Here is a 27,285-nt window from a genome sequence, read left to right as displayed (position 1 = left end):
AAATAACTTATAAAAATATATTCAATAATAAATGAATAGATATTAATAGTTGTATTTCCTTTTATCTCATAATAAAGAGTTATAAAATCCTTTAGTATAATTTAATTAAGAATAATTACAATTACATTTTAAATTTTATTAATATTAAATCCGCAAGTTGGCGTATTATTATTTCAAGAAAAAAATTATTATTATAATTTAAAATGTTATTATAATACTTTTTTTAAGATAATTATATTAATAGATTTAAACTATTTATTATGAGATAAAAGAAAATACAACTATTAATGACTATTCATTTATTATTGATTATATCTAATAATATAATTTTTATAAGTTAAAGAAAAGGAACTGACACCAATTAATAGAGAATAGAATTTACCTTGGCATTTGCGCTTTAGTCAAACATGTGAAATACGTCAAACACCTTTTTGAATAATAATATATGATTTTAAAATATACTAAAACAAAGAAAATTTGTAATTTTTTTCTTAAAATAATAATCAAACATGTGAAATACGTCAATAATAATATGATTAGTTGTACACATTTTCATAATGTGAAAAAACATTCTTATATAGTTAAATAACTTTCCGTAATTATTGTAAAAAACATTTTGATATAAATTAATTTTTTATAAAAATTTTTAAAAGTTTTTAAACTTTAATGAAGACTAACATCAAAGTTATGAATCAAATAGTTTTTTTAGACACATGTTTAAGTGGAAAAATGAGAATTCAAAAAAAATTTTAATAATAAAGTTCTTAAACTTTAATGAAGACTAACGTCAAAGTTATGAATGAAATATAGTTTTTTGTTTTGGACATAAGTTTAACCCTTTAGGTTCCCTCATAAAATTAATATGATACAACACGATATTTACTAATTTTTTTATTGATTCTAATATAATATAATATAAAACACACAAAAAAAGTTTTTTAAATTCAAAATGGCGGCTCTCCCTGGTGGTTTTAAATTCATATCATTGACACCTTATGGAAACTTTCAAAACAATTTCTATTTTTATTTAGACAGAGTGGTACGTTGCATGATTTGCACGACCACCTTGTTCTTCTGGGATTTAACTTTGTACTACAGAAGGTACACCTTCGTGAGGTTCCTGCCTGAGGTTGATGAGCTGAATTTTTTAGTCTAATTTCTGGAAGGATATAAGGTTTATTATTTTTTCTTTGCATTGATATATAATTATTATCATTATGAATATTATCATCCCTATTAACATTTTTCCAGTATGCCAATTCGCTAGCAATTATTTGTCTTCGGAATTCTTTCGATGAGAGTTTATTATCTGTAAGAATATTGTATATTATGAATGAATTGATAATCGCCGCATCTATCAGCCAAAAGAATATTGGTAGCCACCATTTTCGCCACTTTCGCGAAATTTCATATAAAGACTTTAAATGGTCGAAATGGTCAACAGACCCCATATATTTATTATACATCTTTATCATTATTGGACATTTTACGTCAAAAACTTCCCCTTTTTTATTTTTTCTCTTCACAGTATCCACTGATCTCGGATCAATATAATTGGACATTATAAATACGTCACGATTATCTCGCCATTTAATTATATTTATATTATTTTTGTCACTTCTCCAGTCAAACTCACCTCTTTTTAATTTTGTTTCCATATTCTTTATGGGCAAGTATCTCCTATTTTTGTTTAGTGTTCCGCTAGCATATATACCTTTCTTTTTTAAATCGGCCATTAGAGTATAACTCGTAAAATAATTATCGAAAAATATTTTATGATTTTGAAGTCCTTCACAAAACTTTGTTACAACATTATAACCAAGATTACTTTCAACCTCTTTATTTTTCCCAACATAGATATTAAAATCATTCATATATCCTGAATTATCGCATCTCATCCAAACCTAAAAATATAGTTTAGCCGAAATAAATAATGACAAAATTTACACATTACCTTGAAACCGCGTTTCGTGGGTTTCTTAGGCATGTATTGCCTAAATCCTATACGGCCTTTGAACCTAATCATTCCTTCGTCAATTGCTTGATATTTCGAGGGAAGAAAATATTTCAAGCAAGAGGAACGGATATTATCAATGAATGGTCTTATTTTGTATAATTTATCATAATTTTCATCATTTCTCGATGGTTCTAAGATATTGTCATTTATATGGATGTGGGCCATAAGCCAAATAAAACGTTTTACTTTCATTATGGATGAAACAAAATTGTCATGGAATTCTGGTTTAGAACTCCAATAATCTTTGTAATTTGCCATAGTTTTAATTCCAAAGAGTATATGAAGACATAAAAATTTTCTTATTTCTGTAGGATTAGTTGGTTGATATTTAATATTTTTTTGTTGGGCATATAAATTGGTATTGAATGTAATTGTATTTATTAGAGAATCATTAATAAATTTCTTATATATATCTGATGGATACAATGGGTCCGTTTTTAAAGATGATATTGGACCTGATATTTTATCAAATTCTAATGCTGGTTGTGAAGAATATTTCTTGGACCAGATAGGATTATTATGGTTTGTAGCAGATTGATCATACGCATCTTGTTCAGAATTGTCATCAATTTCAATTTGATAAGGTGTATCCGATTCATAATCATCACTATCAATTTGGTAACGTGTATCCGATTCATAATCATCTTCGGAATCAGTGGATGAGTTGTCTAACGAAGAACCTTCAGATGGAATGTCCAGATAATCATCCATATATATAACAAGCTAAAATTATTGCGAAATGAGTTGGCAAAATTTATCAATTATTTAAAAAAATAAATATTAAAAATATTGTTGTTAAGTGGCAGTGGTTAGTTTAATATACCACATTAAAAAGATCAAAATAATATATAAATATTATTTATTTGAGCAAAAATAAATATTAGAAAGATAGATAAAATAGTGAGGAATATATATATTTAAAAATATTTGATAAATATACTTACTTATAATTAAAATTGGAATTTTAAGAAAAATCACCGTAAAAAACGTATTTTGAAATAAAGGCGCGAAAAAAAAAATTAAAAAATAACTCCTCCACAAACATATGAAAAAGAATATCTTTTAATATATATTCGTGGTGGTTTCATTTTATATGATCAACTCCTTTAAAAGATATAAAGGTTAAAAGGTGGTTTTATATTTGCACTACCGCGACCGAAAGGGTTAAGTGGAAAAATTAAAATTTTAAAAAGATATTATATAAAAAAAAATTTCTGAGACTTGCTACCGCCATCATTCGCTCTAACTACCTAAGTTTCATCTCTTCCATTGAATAATCTCCTATGTCTATGCTCTCTCTCTCCCTTCTCTTTCCTATTAAAAGAAAGAAAGAAAGAAAGAAAGAAAGAAAGAAAGAAAGAAAGAAAGAAAGAAAGAAAGAAAGAAAGAAAGAAAGAAAGAAAGAAAGAAAGAAAGAAAGAAAGAAAGAAAGAAAGAAAGAATATTCTTTTATCCCTTACCCTCTTTCGCAAATTATATTTTTATATTTTTTACCTTTATTAATTTTACCATATAAAAAAATTTATTATTTGCTATAAACTTTTGATAACATATTATATCAGCAACTATTGAAATAAAGAGAGAATTTACCCGTCAAAAAAAAAAATACCTTTTTTAAATATAAAGCATTTTTCCATTTATTTTTACTTTTAGTTATCCAAAGAATGGAAATCAGGATAAGAAATTTGAATAATTTCCTAAATAATCATTAGTGAAAACTCGAATTTAGGGTTTTCAGATCTTATTTGTTAGAATTTTTTATGATCAATTCGAAACACCAAAATAAAAAAAAACCATTTATCATTTAATTATTCTATGTAAATAAAATATTACACAATATAAATCAATTACAAATTCAATCATTTAAAGGAATGCATCGAATTCCCTCTTCAAAAAACTTTATAGTGTGAGAATAAAAATTTGAAAAATTATATGTAAAATAATTGCCTAAAATACTCGTAACAAATGAAATAACTTCATTTCGGTTGTTTGGTTTAGGAGAATTTGATCTATATTGATTTTTAATTACTCCGAAAAAAATTTCTATCGGATATAATTGCGGCGAATAGGGTGGAAAAATATGATATTTGGATAATCACTAATTATCCAAGCTCGATGTATAGGAGCATTATCTATTATAAGTAATGAATTTGATGGTAAAAGTGCGATTAATTCATCCAGGTATGCCTTGAATTTTATCGCAATAAAAGCCCCATCTATTGTGAATTTTTTCAATCCACTTATTCCTATTGTGCATAGGTTACCGGAAGTTTTTAAAAATATAATGTTTTTCTCAAAATTTTCTTTAAGATGTATTTTTCTCAACAAGTTTTTACAATAATTACGGAAAGTTAAATTGAAGTGCCGGGGCTTCCGTTATGGGTAGAATGGTTGGTAACACATCTCGATGATTTTTGGTATGCGTCATTTTAGGTTAATAAAAGCAACTACAACAATTAAATTTTAAATTTTATTTAATTTTAAAACCAAAAAAAAATATAAAAAATAAGAATTATCTGTAAACCCTAAATTCAAATTTTCTTTCACTTATGTTTATTAAGAAATTATGAACTTATCCTAATTTCCTTCTTTAAATAACTAAAAGTAACATTAATATATTGTAATAATACTTTAAATTTAAAAAAATTTACAATGCATTTAAAAAAAAATATTCTAAAAACCTTAGAAAATTTTTATTCTCATTTTCCCACTTAAACTTGAGTCCAAAACATAAAAAAAATTATATTCGATTCATAACTTTGACGTTAATCTTCGTTAAGTTTAAAAACTCTTATTATTAAAAAAATTTTAAAAAAAATATATCAAAAATTTTTAAAAATTTTATCAAAATGTTTTTACAATATTTATGGAAAGTTATTTAACTATATAATAATGTTTTTTCCAGTGTTGTTAACGCTACTTTTAAAAGTAGCGCGCTATCGCTACCGCTATTTTATAAAAAAAGTAGCGCGCTATCGCTACCGCTATCGTTTTCAAATGAGTAGCGCGCTATTAGCTACTTTTTACGCTACTTTGATTTTTTTTTTAAATATATTTTTTTTACGTAACTTTATTTCCACAAATAAAATATTGATATAAAAACATGACAATAATTTGTTACATATATATATATATAATTTATTTATTATTGCACTTTAATAATAATAACATTTCGGTACTGTCATCCCCAAGTCTAGAGCGACGATCAGAAAGTATAAGCTTTGCCATACTAAATAATCGTTCAGCACTAGCACTTGAGGGCAACGCAGTATTAAATTTAATAAACAAACTTTTTATATGAAAAAAATCATCAAAAATATTTAAATTAGTATTTTTAGATTTAAAAAAAGCATCTAGAGGTTCAATATTATTATTATTATTTATTTCAAAAAAATCGTCTATGGAAGGCTGCGGTTTCGATCTTGCTATAGTATCGTGGTTAGGCATGCCATTTTTTAACGTTACCATCAGCCTATCAAGTTGCCATTTAGATTCAGTCAAATTAATGTATGGCCTAACTTGAAACTAGGATGAACGATAGCAGCTATTACATTATCATCATCATACAGATCTGGAAATCTAATTTATATAAAACGATTGTATTTATTATAAAAAAAAGAAGAATACCATTTTAATTTTTAAAATTTAAATTTATCTGAGATTTAGATTCATTTATAAAAAAAATATTAAAATAGCAATAAATTATGGTAAATAAAAATTTTAAAATATAATTATTATACACAAGGTAATTAATAATATATTAATTTTGAATTTTATATTAATTAATAATTACTATATATTAATATTATAGATTGTGTTGTAAATTAAGCCAATTTAAATTATGGCTAATCAAGCAATAAATCATTCATTTTATATAATTGTATAATAGTAAATAAAAATAAAAATAAAGTTTGACCTTTTCTCAATGCCTTTTAGCATAGACTCTACCAGTGGTTGGCAAAATTTTAGATTATTGATTCTTTTGAGCTTGGTAATTAATATACTCAGTGTGGGCACATAATATCCCATCCTCATATTATCTTGCACTTCTAAGATTTTAAGTGAGGCAGCAACATATTGCATAACCTAAAAAATTAAAATGGTTAAATATAATATAATATTATTTATCATTATCCGTAATCATCTTACAAACCTTGTTTTGAATTTTGTAAGACCTATGGATTTCTGCAATAATATTGGCTAGAATGTCATAAGTCTGACAGCCAATTATTCTCTTTAGAGCTAACGCTACAGATTTTTGTTTAAGATTTTTAGGATCAATCCAATGTGCAGTTATTCCTAAATAAGCTCTAAAAATATGACATATTATTATTAAGAAAATAAACATTTTTACCTTCTATTGTGAGTCCAGCAATCTGCCGTTGTACAGACGTAGGAGACATCTGATAGATTTAATATCAAAGATTCTTTCATTTCCTTAAAGCTCTCCAAAATTCTTGCCATCAATGTCTGCCGGCAAAATATCTTGGTCCGTGGAGAAAAAGTGTTTATCATCTTTATAAAAGAATCATTATCCACCAAGGATAATGGTTGAACAGTATCTATTATAAAGTTCATAATGACTTTGTCAGCCAATTTTTGGGATACACCAGGTGTTGATGAATCCAAATTGGTTAATTTTGTTTGTATTAAATTTGATTTGGAAGTGGGTTTATCTTCTTCCATTACCCCAAAACTTTTGAGATATTTTTCAATCTCTTTATAATTTGAAGTGTGCACAGTCTAAAATTATAAAATACTTGGAATAAAAATTATGTAGGAGATAAGTACATAAAAATGATTGAAATAACTATTTTAAAATGTTTTAAATAATTTAGATAAAATTTATGAATAAAAAAAAAATGATTGGTTTTTGATTTTAATTTATTTTAAAAATTAAAGATTAGCCTACACATTGATATTAAATTTGTTTAATATATTACCTTTAAATGTTTTTTCAAATTAAAGCTGCTCGTATGATTTGAAGAGATAATTTTGTGGCACATCTTGCACCGAAACCGATATCCAGTATTAATTTTTTCTTCAGGGTTAAAGTATTTCTTGAATTTTGGGAAAGGATCATCTATATTTTGCTCATTTTCCAAAGAAATTACAATATCTTCAACAATCTCAAACATAACAAGATTTATAATGCTTAATATAAAATGTAAAATGAAATATAAAATAAGATAAAAGCAAGGACATACCAATAACGGAATTTCAAAAATATATAATTTAATGAATGCGCGAAATATAAATTAAATACAGATTGCTATTTAACAACTGTTTATATCTAATATATAACAATAATGTATATTTTTAAATTTAAATTTCAAAATTAAATTAAATAAAAGGATTATAATTTTAGATTTTATAAAAAATATATTTTAATAATTTTTAGATGTATTTATTATGTAAAACTTCGCTACTTTCTAAATTAGTAGCGAGCTACCGCTATCGCTATTTTTTTTAAAAAGTAGCGCGCTATAGCTACCGCTACTGAAAAAAGTAGCGCGCTAAGTACGCTATTTTAACAACACTGGTTTTTTCACATTATGAAAATGTGTTACAACAAATCATACTATTACTGAATACTAAAACAAAGTAAATTTGTAATTTTTTTCTTAAAATAATAATACGCTGTTAATTGTGTTGTTTATTCAAATTTGTGAAATAATTTATTTTGATGTTAATTGAGTATTAATTTAAATATCTATTGAAATGTTTTACTATATATACTAGTTGATTATTATACATATCATTATTATTATTTGATTTTTTAAAGTAGAAATAAAATTTAATCCAAAACACAAAATATAACTTGTTATTTTCTTGTTTCTTTAATGGCGCCCCGGTACGTTTTTGTAAAAAAAAAAGAAGAAAATATATAAAATTTGCCTAAAATTAAAAAAAAAGTAAAAATTAAATTAAATTCGAAGGACATGACTTGTTTTTAAAAAAAATATATATATAGTCAAATATTATTCTGATATATACATATACAAAAGTGAGCTACCTATTGAGATGACTGCTTAACCTATTGAGATTACTACCTATTGAGATGATTACCTTATCTATTGATATGACTACCTAATCTATTGATATGACTACCTAATCTATTGAGATGACTACCTTATCTATTGATATGACCAAGAATCATACCTTAGTACGTTCTTTCATGCAAAAAGCTTCTTTCTTCATGGTGTCCTGGCTCTGGATGTTGGACTGGAATATGATAACCAGCACCTAACCTAATGTGACAACCTAGAAAGAACCAATATGGAAGTTGGACGTTAGGTTATGAATTCTATATTGTGAGACCAATGATGATTACTTATTATTCTAATCCACGTAAGAAGAAAATTATTATAAATTAAAATTTTATGCCGAGATAAAGGCATGTTGTAAATTTACTTATTAAAATAACTTAAATGTAAATCAATAATGGACATATTAGAACATATAAAAAGCCTTAAAAAAATTATTTACTTAATTTCTTAGTGAAATATTGATATTTTTTTGATTTCTTGTATGATGACCAATTGTTGTTAATTAACTAAACCTAAAGATGAATTTTTAGATATAATTAAAAATAAACCATTAAAAATCCTAAACAAGAAGATAAAACTTTAATTTTAAATATATTAAAATGTAATTAAAACATGAATTAAAAGGTTTAAATCACATGATTGATTTAAATAACCCTTATAAGTAATACTTAATATGATAAAAATGTTTTTGAAATAAATGAAGACAAGTTATGTAACATCTTCATTTTAGATAAGTATTTAATTGATGTGATGAGATCATTTTCTAAAAATTATCTTATGAAGAATTTTTATTAAAAATAACACTTTTTGAAATAAAACTAGGGTGTGAAATTTAAATTTTTTATTTAAAGAGAGGGAAATGTGAATAATATTTTATTTGCATATTTAAACCTCGGAGATTGAAAATAAATAAAAATAAATTAAATATTAAAACGCAACTTAAATTATTAAAATAAAATAAAATATTAAAACGGTACAAATAAAATATTAAAACGCTACTTAAATTATTAAAATAAAATATATAAAACGCAAAATTTAAAAAAAACGCGAAATTTTTATAATAATCTTTTTTGATTTATCATTCTTACGGAATTCTACATATTTATCATTCCATATTCCAAAATTTTTATTCCAAATTCTTTTTTTTCAAATTTAAAATTTTATTCAGTATTCCATAATTCAAATTTGATCAATTATTCCTTATGATAATGATAACGTACAACAACTTTTCAAACTTACGAAAACGTATGGACTCACGCGACTCAAACTTAGACTTATGCGCCCACCGAGCAGCAACTTGATGCTTTGTCGAGGAGGGGAATGTTAATTGTGTTGTTTATTCAAATTTGTGAAATAATTTATTTTGATGTTAATTGAGTATTAATTTAAATATCTATTGAAATGTTTTAGTATATATACTAGTTGATTATTATACATATCATTATTATTATTTGATTTTTTTTTTTAAAGTAGAAATAAAATTTAATCCAAAACACAAAATATACCTTGTTATTTTTATGTTTCTTTAATACGCCAACTTGCGGATTTAATATTAATGAAATTTAAAATGTAATTATAATTATTTTTAATTTATTTATACTAAAGAATTTAAACTATTTATTATGAGATAAAAGGAAATTCATCTATTAATATCTAATCATTTTTTATTGATTATATCTAATAATATAATTTTTATAAGTTATACATATCATAAGAAAATGAATCTTACTGAAATTAATAGAATATATATGACTAAACATTTGTAGTTTACCTTGGCATTTGCAGTTTAGTAAAACCTTTAATGTTATCTATTTTTTTTTTATGTTCTTTTAAACATCTATTTAGCATGTATTATAGTGCGCACAAATTGCCGGGGTGGCCTAATGGGTAAGATGTAGGCTTGGAAACACGAGCATGAACAAGGACGCGGGTTCAATCCTGGTAAGAACCATAAAAACTTTCAAGTTTTTCTTCGATGACTGATGTGTAAAGACATATGGTATGATGAATTTCGGAGCTTAGAGATGACACCCCGGTCACCGACAGGCCTGGACAGCCGGGTGCTAAGGATACCTGTCCAATAAACAAAATGAAGGACACAAATGAAAATATGAATATGAAAGCTAGGGCGTTCCCTCCATGCGACGCGCAGGGTGTAGACCTCCATCCTGTGAAAAATAAAGTAAAGGTCAAAGCAAAGAAGACAAGACTGGCAAGTTTGAATATTGGGACGCTTAAAGGTAAGACGAGAGAATTGGCATCAATGTTGAACAGGAGAAAAGTTGATATAGCGTGCATACAAGAGACGAAATGGAAAGGACAGAAGACTTTGATGATTGGAGATGGGTATAAATTGTACTATAATGGACTTGTTAGCAATAGGAACGGTGTCGGCATCATCCTCAGTCAAGATCTAACCTCCTCAGTTGTAGAAGTCAACAGGATCTCTGATAGACTAATGAAGATAAAACTCTGCATTGGTCAATCAATACTACACATCCTATCAGTATATGCTCCTCAAACGGGTTGCAAGGAAGAAGAGAAAGATGACTTTAGAGCTATCCTTGATGAAGCCGTAATGGAAATCCCTAAGGATGACCTAGTCATAATTGGTGGTGACTTAAATGCGCATGTGGGGAAAGCAAGAGATAGCTACAAAAGGCATCATGGTGGTTTTGGATACGGAGAAAGAAATGATGAAGGAGAGCACGTACTGAAATTTGCGCAAGCCTTCGACCTTGCCTTAACCAACACCTACTATAGGAAAAAAGATAGTCATTTAATAACATATGAAAGTGGTACTAGGAAAACACAGATAGATTACATGCTAATCTCTCGCAGAAGATTAAAAGATGTAATAGACTGCAAAGTCATCCCAGGAGAAGATATCGCCGCGCAACACAAGCTACTAATCATGGATTTACAAATCTCAAATAAATCCACTCAAAATAAGATAAAACTGGAACCATGCATCAAATGGGGCAAATTAAAAACAATGACAGATGCCTTTGCAATCAATGCAAACATTGAAACAATAAATTGCTCACAAGTCAGTGAAAAAATATGGACAGACCTTTCATCCAGATTAATAGACACTGCAAAATCGACGCTAGGCTTGACAAGAGGAGGCAACAAATCACACAAAGAACTATGGTGGTGGAATCAAGAGGTACAAACCACTATACAGGAGAAAAAAGCCCTTTATAAAATATGGTACAAATCCAAAAATGCAGATGACAAGTCAAGATACAAAAAATCCAAGAGATTAGCTACAAAGGCGGTGGCTAGGGCCAAATCTATGGCATACGATGACATGTACGAAGATCTACATACCAAAGAAGGGCAAAATAAAATATACAGATTAGCCAAACAGCGAGAAAAGAACTCTAGGGATATAAACGGAGCTCCGAAAGTAATCAAAAATAAAGATGGGAAATTGATAATAAAGGAAAAAGAAATAATGAATAGATGGAAAGAATATTTTCAGGAGCTTCTCAACTTTAATTCCCACATATTGCATCTCGACGAACACTCCCGTTGTCAGAACCTTGTACAACCTATAACAGAACAAGAAATAATCACATGCCTCAAGCATATGAAAAACAACAAAGCTAGGGGTCCAGACGATATTCCAATAGAAAGCCTTAAAGCACTAGGAGATGATGGAATACATCTCCTCACAAATCTGTACAATAAAATACTTGGAAATGAAGAGGTCCCCCAAAAATGGAGGCAGAGCTATCTAGTTCCTATCTTCAAAAATAAAGGGGATCCACACAATTGTCAAAATTACAGGGGCATAAAACTAATGTCACACTGTCTAAAACTATACGAAAAAATAATAGAAAAAAGATTAAGAGATATAATCGAAATAGGAGAGACACAGTTTGGCTTTATGCCTGGAAGATCAACAACCGATGCTATCCATGCAATTAGGCAAATGAGTGAAAAATACAGGGAAAAGAACAAAAAGCTACACATGGTCTTTCTCGATCTAGAAAAGGCCTTTGATAGAATACCAAGAAAACTTATCTGGTGGGCGCTACGCCACAAAAAAGTTCCCGAAAAATATATAAGAATAATAGAGGATATGTATATGGGACATACAACAATGGTCCGTAGCACAACAGGTACTTCAGCAGGCTTTACAATAGCCGAAGGAGTTCATCAAGGGTCGGCTCTCAGCCCACTTCTCTTCATTACAGTAATAGATGTATTAGCACAGTCTATACCTCAAACAGTCCCGTGGAATATGATATTTGCAGATGATATTGTGATACTTGCCGAATCCAAGGATGAAATGAAAGAAAGGTTAGTGAATTGGATAAATATCCTAGAAACGCACGGATTAAAAGTAAATAGAGAAAAGACGGAGTATATGGTGATAGGAGGAGATGAAACGGAGAGTATTGATATAAATGATTGGCAGATATCCGCAATTGAAAGCTGCAAATATTTGGGCTCCACTATACAAACAAACGGCACAATAGAAAAAGAGATAAAGAATAAGATTAATCAAGGGTGGTTAAAGTGGAGATCTTTATCTGGAGTGCTATTTGACAAAAGAATCCCACACAAATTAAAGGGAAAAATTTACAGTTCCATAGTACAACCAACTATTCTATATAGTTCGGAAACATGGCCAACCAAAGAATCAGACGAGAGAAGTCTACAAACTATGGAGATGAGAATGCTGAGGTTGATTGCTGGGGTAACAAGAAAGGATAAGGTGCGCAGTACAAGAATACTAAATAGTTTAAAGGTAGTGCCCATTAAGACTAAGTTAATGGTAAACAGACTTAGGTGGTATGGGCACACAATGAGAAGGCCTATGAACTACATAGGAAATAAAGTTGAAAGATTGGAAGTGATGGGCAAACGTAAAAGAGGAAGGCCAAAACTTCAATGGGGCCATAAAGTTAGAGCCAATATAAAGAAGTATAAAATAGATAAAAGAGATTGTACGAATAACATAAAGTGGAGAGAGATGTTGAAGGAGCTTACCACCAGAAAAGGTGAAAGCTAAAGAGAAAAAAAAAAAAAAAAAATAGTGCGCACAAATTGAGCGTTTGCGTTTTGCCGTACTTTTTTTAATAAAAAAAATGTAACGCTTGCTTTGTTTAAATTGAGGCGGCGTTTTTAAATTATTTATAATTTTGTAAATAAATGGAGTTTTTTAGTATGGATCAGGAAAAGATGTTAGCATTATATTTATTGACAAAACATAAAAGAAGGAGGAAAAACATCTCAAATATGACAATTATTCTCTAAGTTTATTACACTTAATTATCCTATATTTCATAAAAGATATTTAATAGCTGGTATGTCCTTTTCAATTATGTTGCATACATAGTTAAATCAGTATGCAGGGCAATTTGGAATGCTGCCAAAGATATTTACATGCTAAAGCCTTCAAGAAAGGATTGGGGAAGATTACATTAAATTTATATAAATTAATAATTTAATATATAATTACTTAGATTTCCCAAAAATTCCTGATCTATTCAGGGTTCCCCAATTGTATTGTTGCCTTGGATGAGAAACATATTTATATAAAATATCCTCCCAACCCAATAGTTTATCTCAATTATTTTTGTTACAAACATAGATTCACAATAGTTTTGTTGGCCTTAACAGATATAAATAGATAATTTGCTACATAATATAATAATAAGCAATGAAGGAATAGGTGCACAAACATTTTGGTACCTTATATTTTCTTTATATGTAAAAGATACAATGTCAAATCTGGCCACTAGACCATTCTTTATTGGCATTGACAGAGAAAACAATTCATCAACAATTGAATCAAGAATTTTAAGAGATAAATTTAAAAAATTTTTAATTATTTTTTTATATATCATTGTTATAAATAATGAATTGTATCAAATATGTAATTGATTATTGTTATTATTGAGAATATTACCTAATAAATAAATTTATATAATAAAATAGATTTGTGTTTAAATTTTTAAATCTTTATTCTGATCACCTTATAATTTAAAATCTCTGAATTTATTTAACAAAAAATTTAATAAAAAACTGAAGTTAATGAGTTATTTATTAATTATATTATAATTTCTATATTATTCAAAGCACTTTTATTATTATTAGAATTAAGTATTTATATTTTAATAAATCTAATTTTTTAATCTTTATTAATAAATTTGGACACTATTTTAATAAATAAAAACTTTATAAATATTTATTTTAAATAGTAAAAGATATCTAATAACAAATTTGGACATAAAAATAAAATTTTATTTAGGAATAAAAATAAATACAATAAAATCATATATATTTACAAATAATATATAAATACACATAATTTATTCATTAATGCTATTAAATATTTCAAGAGGAGTTTGACCATTTTCTATTGGTTGAATATAACTATTCATTGTGATGGAATAGAAGATTTTCATTACTTCAGATTTAAAAAGGCATTGGTTAGGTGTACTAAAACCATCTAGCCCTTCTTCCATTGAAAGTAGAAATAATCTTGATAAAATATAAGTTTTTTAAGACAATTATAAATTTTACCTGTTTGGAGATGGCTTCTATTTATAAGATTCAATAATTTTTCATCCAATTTTTGGCTTGGGGATGAAGAAACATTCTTAATACTCTTACTAGTATCAAAATTACTAGTGGTCAGCTATCAGCAATTGTAGGCATAAATTTTATATACTCTAACCATTTGTATGTTGTCTATCAATTAATATTTAAAAATTATCATATTTCTTACATTTTTGAAGGAATATCCATATTTTATCGAATCAAAATTTTTGTTTTATAGAAAAAAGTTACAAAAAAAGCAAACCAGATTGCGTTTTTTAAAATTGGCGCAATTGGAAAAAGTAAAAGTGCGCAATTGGAAAAAGTAAAAGTGCGCAATTTAAACGTATGCATTTGAAATGCATTAGTTGCGTTTGCAACGCAGCGTTCGAAACGCTCAATTTGTGCGCACTATTATAGAATATATTTATATTTTCTAGTGATTTTTTTATAAATAAAAAAAATTTGTTAATTCATTTTTGATTATTTTATAATAGAAAAAATAAGCCTAAACATATTATATATTTTTTTCAAATTATTTTAAGGATTTTTTAATAAATCTGAAAAAAAGAGTCAGCCTTAATTTGAATTTTTTGGATCAACATTAGTTTTGTTAAACGGCCGATTTGGGTCTATTTTTAAAAACGGTCGATTAAGATTTTAGCATAAAATAATATGTATAATAATGTTGTAAATTAATTCACCATATGAAATCGGCATAAATATTGGTTAATTTTTCTTGATATTATTAAATTTTTTATTGATATTACACATTTAGTAAATAAAATTGAGATTTTTGTAAAAAAATATGAAGAGATAATTAATAAGACTAACATTCAAAATGACTTCTATTTAATCATCCTTTTTTTTATATTAATAAATTTATAATAAATTGCAGTGGTATTAGATACGCGCCGAATGTCGCCGCACTGAATTGACGTGGTACCAATGACTCTACTTGATCCCAGATTTCAAAATCTTAAAATTGTTTCAAAATATTTAAATTCTAATTCTACGACATCATTGCAATTTTTAATTAGACATTTAAAACTAGAGATTCTAGTTGAAAATAATGGGAAAACATTCAGTTCTCATATAACTAGCTCGTACACACTATAGAACAAGAATGTCATATTTTGCTCAGCCAACATAATATCACAGAAGGGGATGCATCTTTATTGGAAGAAAAGGCGACTGAAACTTCTTAGGCTTGCTAATTTAGCTAGGAAGGTTCTTTATATACCTGCACCTAGTACACCCAGAGAAAAAATTTTTCCATTGCTGGATTAATACTCAATATAAAAAGGACTTCTTTATGTCCCATAAATCTTGATAAAATACTATTTGACAATTATAATTTTGCTAAATCTGAATTCTAATTTATTATATTTCATACTTTATATTTTGCTTGCATTCCATCATATTTATATTTTAATTTGTTATAATAAAAATCAATAAAATATTACTAATATGTGTTCTTTATGTTACTCTGATCTGAGTAAAAATGCAATTCCTTAGTCTATTTCTGAGAATGAGAAAATACATAAATTTAAATTGGAGTGAGGCAGGAAATAATTTAAATTAACAATGTGTTAGAAAAGCGCCTAAATAAATTATAAAAAAATGTAATACATTGATTAATAAATTAAATTCATTTAAAAAAAATTTTTAATAAATATTGTGCCCCTGAAAATTTTAGTCTAGTTATATGGTATTATTATATTATTATTTATCTTATAAAATAATTTATGATATCACACTTGTTTTTGTTATGGTTGTAATATATTATATTCATTCATTAATTTTTGCTTTATAATTTGAGAAATAAAGTTTTTGGCAATAATTTTAATTTTGGAAATAATTATTGTTTTAAATAATGATTTTATTAGATTTCTTTGATATCCATGTTGAGATATTTTATTATGCACTTTTTACCCCCACCCAACACCCACATGGACCATAGGATGATGAGAATCATTGATCTTTGTATTAATTTTTGTTTGATATCCCTGTTGACATATTATTAATTGCCCCTCCCAACAGGTACCTTGGTGACATTGAGTATAAATGTAATCAATTTATCAAGTGTTGTTAAACGGCTCGTTTTGAGCCGATTTTTAAAAACGGCTAACTCAATATTTTAGCCAGAAAAATATAGCCTAAGCCTTGAGATTTCGATATTATATATATGGACCTCTGTTCCTTCTATGAGCAAAATCTTCAGGCTTGCGTAATATTTTTCTAAGTGAAGTATTGAGTCAGCCGTTTTTAAAAATCGACTCAAAACAAGCCGTTTAACAACACTAAATTTATCTTTTTTATTAGCTTTCATTTGATACCCATGACAAGATACTATGTTCAAAAAAATTACCCCACCCCCAACTATCTGTATGACTTATATTGTTAAATATCAATATAAATAATTTATCTTTTTAATTTGATACCCATGTTGATATATATTATCTCCCACCAATAACCAGAGTTGGGAAGGTCCTCCAAAAAAAGAATCTAAATACAGATATAGATTCTTTGAGAAAGAATGAATCTTAGATACAGATACTAGTATCTTTTTCAAAATATAAAGATACAAGATAAAAAATACTTGTATCTTTTGCCTAATTAGAGTATCTTAAATACATGACACTTAAAAATTATAACTACCAACTAAATAAGAATAGTTTATAAAATAAAGTTTAAAAAATTATAACAAAAAAAAATATGTTTTTATTTTTAAAATCATTTAAAACTAATTCCTTTACATAATTTGTCTCTTTTGCAAAAAATTGATTTTTATTTTACCTTAATTAACATATCTCATGAAAAAATTAATTTTCCCTTCATATGTGCATAAGATTTTAATGAATAAAATATATTAAAAATTTTGAATAAGATCCCCTATTGGATATGGATACGGGAGTGTATATTTATAGTTACATTAATTGTTACAAGATATTTATTAAAATATGACAAATTTATTCCAAATAAATAAGATTTTTATAAAAAAAATATTTGCCTAATTTTAATGATTTTATATAATATTGATCAATACCTGAGATTAATGAGGATGAATTTAAACCAGGATTCATATTTATTAACTTGGGATCCAATGGTGCTTTCTTGGGTAATTTTGCAGGTTGTTTGATATTACATACCCCATTATTTGTATTTTCTTTACATAAAAACATATCTCCATTTTTAGAGGCCTCCAATGATAAATCATTTTTCAGCATATCTTGATTCATATTGCTACATGTATCAAATAACAATTTAGAGTATTGAACATTATTTATAGACTGTATTTGATTTCTGGGCAATAATAAAGATTTTTGTGGAGTTATTTGGGTGTGAGTATTTAGTTTTATTATAGAGAATGCATCTTGATTAATATCCTCCAATTGATCTTTAAGATATGAAAGTGGAGGTCTTAAAGGGGTCTCCTTCCTATCAGATTGCTTCAAGCTATTTTGAAAAGGATCCATTTAATCAATTTATCTTATCTTATCTTATCTAGCACGTTGGTCATAGACCTGCCCAAAATGAGCGAACGTGAATTTTATGAAGGCCCACCCTTCATAAAATTATGCCGATTTTTTTTCTCAAGGATACCAACAAACCTTGTACCCAGTTGTATTTTACTAAATGAGTGCAACTTACCCTTTCCGATATTGTAATTGTAATTTAAATAAATAAATATATAAGGCATATATATCTTATTTGTTTATTATTCTTGAATAGTCATGATAAGGAATGAGTTAAGAATATTAGAATCTATAGACATCAAAATTCCATTTCATTTGTAGGTTACATTCTTCCAAAAGAAAATGCTCAACCAGTTGAGTAATCAGCTGTTAATAATTAGGGAAATCTATTTCTATAAAAAGCGAATATCGAATGAACGTAAAAAACTCATTTATCATAAAAAATATAATAGATAATTGCCAAATGTCACATAGCTTTTCAGATAAATAAATGGTACAAAAAAGTGAGTATTTAAAGAATGTAATGTTAATACAAAAAATAATTTTATATATATTATATTATATATTTATTATCAAATGTTTTTATATTCTATGACAAATCAAGATGAGTTACAACCTCACCTGCTCAAATTTTTCTAAAATTTTTATTAGAGGTTGCATATGTTATAACTATGAAAAAAATAAAAATTTAACTTCCAACTCTTAACAGCGGCTGAGATATTGGGCTCCAAATAACGAAAAAATAAGGCATTTGGATCAAAAATGATCTTCCTTTAATTTTAAATATCCTTGGATAAAATTGAGCTGACAGCCTCATTTAAATTTTTTTATATAGCTTAATGGTATGCCTTTGAAGTTATATAATGTTAAAAAAATTTAAATGTCAAAAACCAAAATTAGAACACCGGAAATGATCATAAAATCAAATAGGTATATTTTTTTTCTCAAATTTTTTTTATTAATAGCTTTAAAATTCGTTAATAAATATGCTAATCTTCAAGTTGGGCCAAGCTCAAGTTATCGTTAGTCATTTGTAAAAATTAGTAATAAATAATTGATAAATCATTAATTTTAATGTATTTACGCTAAAATCTTTTATATATTTTATTATTCTATATAATTAAATAAAAGAATAAATAAGGGTATGAGCTATTGTGAATTATTGTAATAATTTACTTCGTTCCTAAAATTCGCACAATTTGGGAGAACACATAAGCTGATAAGCTCTGTGAAATGCATTTCCTCAAGGAATGTTATTCAAAAATATATTTTAGATAGAAAAACTTTATAATTCTGGTGGAAACAGTCGTACAATCAGTAGCGTCACTAAGTAGGGGCGCGCAAGGGCCCGAGCCCCCTGAAAAATTTGAATAGCCCTCTGAAGCGAGAAAATTTTATTTAATGACTCCTAAATATATTTTTAACTAAAATTAATTTTTTTTGATTACCCCCTGAGCGCTTTATTTTATAATTCTTTAAATAATATGTAGATTTAATTTTATTATTTAAAATTAATGAGACTATCTAAATTTTTATTAAATTAATACTATTTTAATTATTAGATTAGATTAATACATATAAATTATATTTTCATGATGTCAGCTTGCAATCAAATTCTATGTTAAAAATAGAATATCAATATCACTCACTAAATATTAATTTAGCATTAACAGTTGTAGCTTAATTGACTTTTATTATTTAAATTATAATATAACCCTAATTAAATAAATATAATCATTCTTTAATTGAAAATTAACAAATTTAATATTGTAATAAGCCGAGTTCAAAATCATTAATCAACTATAATAATCATTTTTAAATTTAATTAACATGCCTCTTCCTAAAAGTATTTTCAAGGTCTAAATAAGTATAAGAGATTTCTTTATAAAAAGTAAGTAAACATATAGTTTAGAATCTTCTATTATATATAATTGATTATAAAATATTAGGTAAAATGCCACTTTTACAGACGTATTTGACAGTTATATAATATATTACAATTAATATTTTTATAAATTTTACCAATAAATGCTTTTGTTAATAAATATATGTAACAATTTGGTTAATGATGCTTTCTACCAGAGACAGTACCGAGCGAATCGTGATTTTACAATTTATATATCACCATTTAAAGACGGAACCACCAAGTTAGATTTAAAAAAAAAATATGATCATTGCTGGGATTCGAACCCATAACCATCGGATTGGTAAGCAACGCTCTTGCCGACTATTGTAGGCCACAGAAGTTTTCCAAAAATCATGATTTTTCAAATATATATTATAAATATATTTGATAGTATACAAATGTAAACAAAATACAAATTTTATAGGTAATACCTTAAGGTAGTAAGCATCATTAACCTAACATTTAAATTCAATTATTTAACGCCATCTATTTATTTTAAAATATTCAAAAATTAAACATTTTATTATTTATCCTAAATAGGATGTAATATATTAGATATCTTTTCTTCTCTTTTTTTACGTGTTTTTAGGAAAAATATTATTTTTTTCTTAGAAAAACAGTTTTGAATATAAATTTTTATTACGAATATATTTTTGATATTATTACAAACTACTATTATTTTAAGATATAATATACCAACTAGAAGTGGTGCGACAATAATATATAAAATCTTAATTGCTTTCATTATATCACTCTGGTTCTTATTTTATAGTTACAAAATGTTTCATTTCTAATATAGCATCCTATCCATGTAAATAACACAAGGCTTCAATATAATTGCATAATATCTTTAAATTATTTTTAGTGTTTTTGTTTTATCAATTTATCTAACATAATAAATTCTGATATGAGTTAACATCGTGGGTGTCATGGCTATGACTGCATGTGGCTATGTAATTTAAGATTATTACTATAGCTGCTGAGAGGATATTTTAGATAAGCAATAATGGTTATCTGTGTAGTCGTTTATACATATGCGTAGCCAGGATTTTCCTAAGGGGGGGGGGAATTAAAAATATTCCGGCCCGCTTTTGCACGGCCTTCAGCCAGGTTCCTTAGTCTATATATAGTCATAAAATATTTTTACAAGATAGGAGGTTATTTTTAATAAAAAAAATATCCTGGAACAAATATGAAATATTATTTTATTAGTTTATATAAAATATAATAAATTACTAGTATATACATTAATATAAAAGAATGATAAATTTATTCCAAACAAGTATAAGAAATTTATTTATAAAAAGTAAGTAGACATATAGCTGATATTCCTCTATTATTGTAATTAGTCATAAAATACTAGGTAAAATTCCACTTTTACAGACATATTTGACAGATAGAGAATATATTACAGTTAATAATTTAACAAATTTTACTAATCAATGCTCTTGATAATAAATATAGCAACAGTTTGCATTTAATTATTTAACGCCATCTATTTTTTTAAATAAAAAATGATATTAAAAATTAATCTCTATATTATTCATCCCACAATGTCTTTAAAAGATATTTTCTGATGATTTTATCAATATTTTATAGTTTTCTGTAATATTGTGCTTTAATTTTTGTATTTAATTTTATCAATAGTTTTATAATTATATTTTACTTTTATTAAGATAAATAAATTAAAATTACTCACTTTATAAAAATTATATTTGTATATTATTTAGTTTTTTTATGGATCTATTATTAATAATTATAATACATTTCACATTTGTCTTAAGACTTATCTTTGGCTTATATTCCATTATATAAAAACATTTTTGGTTCCCTTTTTTTATATAAATGCTTTTTTCCAAAAATGTATAAATTATGATGAATAGTTTTATAAAAAAATATCAACTTTTACATTCTTTCTTTCAAATTATTGTTTAAGATATATGCATACATTTTTGCTGGTCAGGAGTGGGAAGAGGACTAAGGGGATATTTTTTATTAGCATAAAATGATATTCACAAAAAGGGATAAATTCCTGAAGGGGTGAAAATTTCCTTTTGCCCCCTTCCCTGGCTACTCCTATGCCTTTATATATCATTAGAAATGGAAGATAATTTTCTAGAAATATAATATTTCACAATATTTTTCTCAATTAATTATCTAGCTACCATCATGTCATCTAAAATGAAGCTCTAAACATCATATAGTTTTATGATTTGAATTGGTCGTTTATATTCTCTTCTTCAAGAATTGTTAATTTGGTTAGGCTTATAAATTTTACCTTATTGCTCCATTCTATAAAACATTGTGTAAAATGGTAACAATTTATATTAGTTTCATGACCTTTTGTCAATGAAAGTTGCTAAGAATTATATTACCTTATGTGATTTTTAAAATCCATGAATTAATTAACTTTTTTATCACTTGTAAATCTTTAAACGCAATTTTTTTTATATCAGTGAAAATATTTTATACTGTAATAAATATATTTTCTATTAAAAAATATTATATTTAAAAAAGTCTTGTATTGTTTTAATTATTTATATGCTAGTTTATTTTGTATGCATAATATGATAAATGATAAAATATGAAATTCAGAATAATTTTTCCAAGTTAGCAAATCGTAAAAATGTATTATATATTAATATAAAATCCGACCGAAGGCCCGCAAATTAGGGGGTATAGGAAGAACCCCCATAATTTTTTTTAGTTGAGCCCCCTGAAATTGTAAAGGCTAGCGCCCCCTGCGTAAAATGCCTCGTATAAACCATTTTATATCAATAAAGGTTAAATGAGAGAAGTAGTGTCATTTGCAGAAAAGACTCATTTTATGGAATCTTACAGAATTATATTCTAATTTCAAAGAGACTCATGGTGACATAAAAGTTAGTAGATTTGCTTATTTAAGGTCAAAATATTATGTCTTAGCTGTAGTTATACTAATTAATTGGTTGTGAAAAACCCAAACCCGGGGTTTTGGTCTAAAAAATCGACCAAACCAGCTCTGGGCCTGGTGTTCAGACTCAGTTCAAACGCGGGTCATGTTGTTGTGACGATTTAATAAACATGTTGATTAAATTAAAAATAAACCCATTGTTGAGGTAAAAATAAATTATATTTCACTTGAGCAAATGTATAAAATGAGAAAATCAACATTAAAGTTTAAAATAAAATATAGGAAAATGTTATTGATTAATTTTGCAATAACTTTGTGAAAAATTAATATTTTTTGATCAAGTTTTTATTTATACTAGTAGATAGCCCGTCAAAAATTACGGAGAATGAGAATTTTATTCGTTTTTTTAAGAAAGATGTTACCTTTTATTTAAAAATCATATCCAATTTATATAATTTTTAAATCCCCCCCTCCCCATTTAGGTCAAGTCCAAGCAATGTCATTGAGTCCAACCCATTAGGACTAAGAATGGAAACTATTATTTGAGTCAAAATATATTTAAATGAGCTTGTACCCAATACCAAAATTCTTTGTAAATATATTACTGGTTACATAAGACTAACATTTAACATTAAAAAATTTCAAGCCAGGTCCAAGCTCATAATATTTGAAAAAAATTTCCACGCGTTCAAGACCTTATAATTTATAAAAAAATTTCTCAAATCGAGCTCAACCCATAATAATTTTGAAAATTTTTTCCTAGCCCGGCCCATAATAATTTGTATAAGATATTCCCTAGTCAGGTGCAAGCAAATATTAATCTTGAGGAATATTTTTCAAGCCCAGTCCATCACATATTAAGTTTCAAAACTATTTCCCAAACCCGGAGATAGTTAAATTTCTAAATAATTTATCAACACATGAAGGGGAAATCTCGGATTTACCAATTAGTGAGTTAACTCCTTTTATCAAAAAATTTGATAAGGGCTATCTATATCTTTTGTTAAGTACAAAAAAATGCTATCTATTTAAATTACAAAAATTTCAATACTAATGAAACTTATATGCAATTTATTTATATATTTTTTAAGAAATTTGTTTTTTTTGCCATATAAATTTAGGTATTTTTTTTTAAAAATGATGAGGATTAATTAATACTCAGTGTGTCTGGCAAAAATAAGAGCAAATCCTTTATGACATTTTAATTTTTGATGGAAAAAGCGACAAAATAAATCTGGGCAGTCGTCTGCAGAAGAAAAAATTAATGTATAATATCATCCCATTTAGGGTTGTAGGTGAAAGTAATGAATAATGACGGATTACCAAAGCAGTGTACAACACCCATTGCATCCTGATAAAGCTGAGGAGAAGAACGCGAAATGATATTTCTGCCAAAGTGTCAATTTTGGTATACCCCTCTAAAATAGAATCATGAACGACATTGTCAACTCAACCATAAAACGGTCGTAAGTATTGTTATATAAAGGCCATGACAAAACTATTGCATATTTTCCCATTTATAATGTTAATGAAATTGGCTGCACTACACATTCACGTTTGAACATCTCTCTAAATATTCATGAAAGTTCCTCAGGGAATCGGATAAAGTATTATTTATAATAACTCCTAATGAGGTGAATGATAGTGGAATTAAATGCTTATATTTGTTAAAAATTAGGCAGAGGTGGCATAGGGATTGTGGTAGTGGTGATAGAAATATCATTTGGAGGCAACTGGGTGTATAAAATAAACATATAGATATAAAACATTAGATAAAAAACAAAATAAACCTCCAGAGGAGTTCACAGTGCCTTATTATCTTGGCCACCAGTAACTCTAGAACGGGTAAGGCGTTTGTTGAATCGCCATTTTTTCCTTTGCTTATCTTTAATAATAGATTCATCATGTTTGGTAGCAATGTGAGGGATTAGGGTTAGCCTAGACAAATAAAGAAATCAGGCAAAAATATAAATATACTATTGTTGAAATTAAACAAACATTAAAATAATGTAAAACCGGTAGAAGGGTCAATATTAGATGCATATTTCTAATAAGTTGGAGGGCTATCATCAAATAAAATTTTTGGGGGACTTATCAAGTCTATTATGATATTATAAAAGTTAAAAAATAACATGATAAATGTAATGTTATTAAGATAAAGGTTAATTAATTGTAAGGTAATTAAAAAATTAGATTAAAAAAGGGGGGAAAAAGAAGGTATAAATTATTATATTATATTATATAAATTAAAGGTGATAAGGTTTTGAGATATAGTGGTTAATAGATAATAGAGATAGAAAGAAAAGAATGAGATAATAAAATTTAGTGATAAATAAAAATGTTTATTTTTGTTAAAAAATAGGTGGAGGTGGCATAGGGATTGTGATAGTGGTGATAGAAATATCATTTGGAGAACTGGGTGAAAATAAAATAAACATAGATATAAAACATAAGATAAAAAAAAACCTCCAGATGAGTTCATTTCAAGCGTAGTTCTTTATTATTTTGTCTACCAGTAACTCTAGAACGGGTAAGGCGTTTGTTTATTCGTCATTATTTTCTTTGCTTATCTTTAATAATAGAATGATCATGTTTTGTAGCAATGTGAGGGAATAAGGTTTTATTCTGAGTTGTTAGTAGATTTTGTAGGGCCTCGCTATCCCTAGTGCGTTTCTTTTTTTGATTGATCTGCCATCTTTTTCTTTTATTAATGAAGGATAAATCACCACCTGTACAATCATTAACTGAGATTAGGACATGGCTTGTTATCTAAAATAGAAACAAAGAATAATATAAAGAATATAAATGCAATGAACATGATCTAAAATAAAAACAAAAGAATAAATAAAAAATAGTCAATATTAGGTTAACCTCTCTAGAAATAGTGGGAATACAATCATTAACTGAGGTTAGGACATGGCTTGTTATCTAAAATAGAAACAAAAGAATAAATAAAAAAAATAAATGCATTGAACTTGATGAGGAGTCAATATTAACCTGTACAATGATTAAATATGGGTAAGACAGGGCTTGTTATCTAAAATAAAAACAAAGAATAATATAAAGAATATAAATGCAATGAACATGATCTAAAATAAAAACAAAAGAATAAATAAAAAATAGAGTCAATATTAGGTTAACCTCTCTAGAAATAGTGGGAATACAATCATTAACTGAGGTTAGGACATGGCTTGTTATCTAAAATAGAAACAAAAGAATAAATAAAAAAAATAAATGCATTGAACTTGATGAGGAGTCAATATACCACTTGTACAATCATTAAATATGGGAAAGACATGGCTTGTTATCTAAAATAGAAACAAAAGAATAAATAAAAAAAATAAATGCATTGAACTTGATGAGGAGTCAATATACCACCTGTACAATCATTAAATATGGGTAAGACAAGGCTTGTTATCTAAAATAAAAACAAAGAATACTATAAAGAATATAAATGCAATGAACATGATCTAAAATAAAAACAAAAGAAAAAATAAAAAATAGAGTCAATATTAGGTTAACCTCTCTAGAAATAGTGGGAATACAATCATTAACTGAGGTTAGGACATGGCTTGTTATCTAAAATAGAAACAAAAGAATAAATAAAAAAAATAAATGCATTGAACTTGATGAGGAGTCAATATACCACCTGTACAATCATTAAATATGGGTATGACAGGGCTTGTTATCTAAAATAAAACAAAGAATAATATAAAGAATATAAATGCAATGAACATGATCTAAAATAAAAACAAAAAAATAAATAAAAAATAGAGTCAATATTAGGTTAACCTTTTTAGAAATAGTGGGAATACAATCATTAACTGAGGTTAGGACATGGCTTGTTATCTAAAATAGAAACAAAAGAATAAATAAAAAAAATAAATGCATTGAACTTGATGAAGAGTCAATATACCACCTGTACAATCATTAAATATGGGTAAGACATGGCTTGTTATCTAAAATAGAAACAAAAGAATAAATAAAATAAATAAATGCATTGAACTTGATGAGGAGTCAATATACCACCTGTACAATCATTAAATATGGGTAAGACAGGGCTTGTTATCTAAAATAAAAACAAAGAATAATATAAAGAATATAAATTCAATGAACATGATCTAAAATAAAAACAAAAGAATAAATAAAAAATAGAGTCAATCTCTAGAAATAGTGGGAATATCATCCATCATAAGCTAAAAATAGATATGATCATAAAAAATGAACAAATAAATTACTTCTTCTGATTTCAGGAATTCAAATAAAATGATAATCTCTAAAAATTGGTATCTGGCACTCCGATTTCAGTCAAGGAAAATGATAGTCTCATAAAAAATCAACAAATAAATTACTTCTTCTGATTTCAGAATTTGGTATGAACA

General features: G+C 26.6%; 3 protein-coding genes and 2 long non-coding RNA genes across 8 annotated transcripts in view; all 5 read right to left on the bottom strand.

Moving 5' to 3' along the window:
- LOC135925874 (uncharacterized) overlaps window positions 1-18,347 on the bottom strand; it is a 131,273-nt gene extending 112,926 nt beyond the window's left edge. Inside the window, exons 1-2 of one of the 4 annotated variants that reach the window (XM_065461427.1) lie at window positions 17,920-18,338; window positions 17,675-17,871 (exon numbers count right to left, since the gene is read on the bottom strand). In XM_065461427.1, coding sequence (XP_065317499.1) covers window positions 17,675-17,871; window positions 17,920-18,104 — 382 coding nt within the window. In that variant the 5' untranslated portion in view covers window positions 18,105-18,338. Of the gene's footprint in view, window positions 1-17,674 lie in introns of all 4 variants that reach the window. The other 3 variants (XM_065461429.1, XM_065461426.1, XM_065461428.1) reach the window with 3 other exon arrangements.
- On the bottom strand, window positions 379-3,081 carry LOC135925832 (piggyBac transposable element-derived protein 2-like). The gene is made up of 5 exons (XM_065461351.1): window positions 2,962-3,081; window positions 1,955-2,740; window positions 1,637-1,904; window positions 1,087-1,309; window positions 379-427 (listed from the first exon to the last, which is right to left on the bottom strand). Exons 2-5 carry the CDS (start codon window positions 2,726-2,728, stop codon window positions 379-381), a joined length of 1,314 nt encoding a protein of 437 aa, XP_065317423.1. The 5' UTR covers window positions 2,729-2,740; window positions 2,962-3,081.
- Window positions 5,515-6,703, bottom strand: LOC135925831 (uncharacterized). The gene is made up of 4 exons (XM_065461350.1): window positions 6,372-6,703; window positions 6,171-6,327; window positions 5,934-6,103; window positions 5,515-5,596 (listed from the first exon to the last, which is right to left on the bottom strand). Exons 1-4 carry the CDS (start codon window positions 6,701-6,703, stop codon window positions 5,515-5,517), a joined length of 741 nt encoding a protein of 246 aa, XP_065317422.1.
- A 7,208-nt stretch (window positions 18,348-25,555) lies between the features above and the next one.
- Window positions 25,556-26,101, bottom strand: LOC135927381 (uncharacterized). The gene is made up of 3 exons (XR_010572066.1): window positions 25,879-26,101; window positions 25,775-25,831; window positions 25,556-25,672 (listed from the first exon to the last, which is right to left on the bottom strand). It is a non-coding gene; the product is annotated as an uncharacterized LOC135927381 (long non-coding RNA).
- Window positions 26,102-26,280: 179 nt separating this feature from the next.
- Window positions 26,281-26,582, bottom strand: LOC135927382 (uncharacterized). The gene is made up of 3 exons (XR_010572067.1): window positions 26,530-26,582; window positions 26,426-26,482; window positions 26,281-26,321 (listed from the first exon to the last, which is right to left on the bottom strand). It is a non-coding gene; the product is annotated as an uncharacterized LOC135927382 (long non-coding RNA).
- Between the last annotated feature and the right edge of the window lie 703 nt (window positions 26,583-27,285).

This window comes from Gordionus sp. m RMFG-2023, chromosome 3 (genome assembly GCF_954871325.1).
Source record: "Gordionus sp. m RMFG-2023 chromosome 3, tfGorSpeb1-WG-v2, whole genome shotgun sequence".
Taxonomy (NCBI): domain Eukaryota; kingdom Metazoa; phylum Nematomorpha; class Gordioida; order Chordodea; family Parachordodidae; genus Gordionus; species Gordionus sp. m RMFG-2023.
Note: the sequence above shows the minus strand (reverse complement) of the source record. Positions and strands in the feature narration are given on the sequence as shown.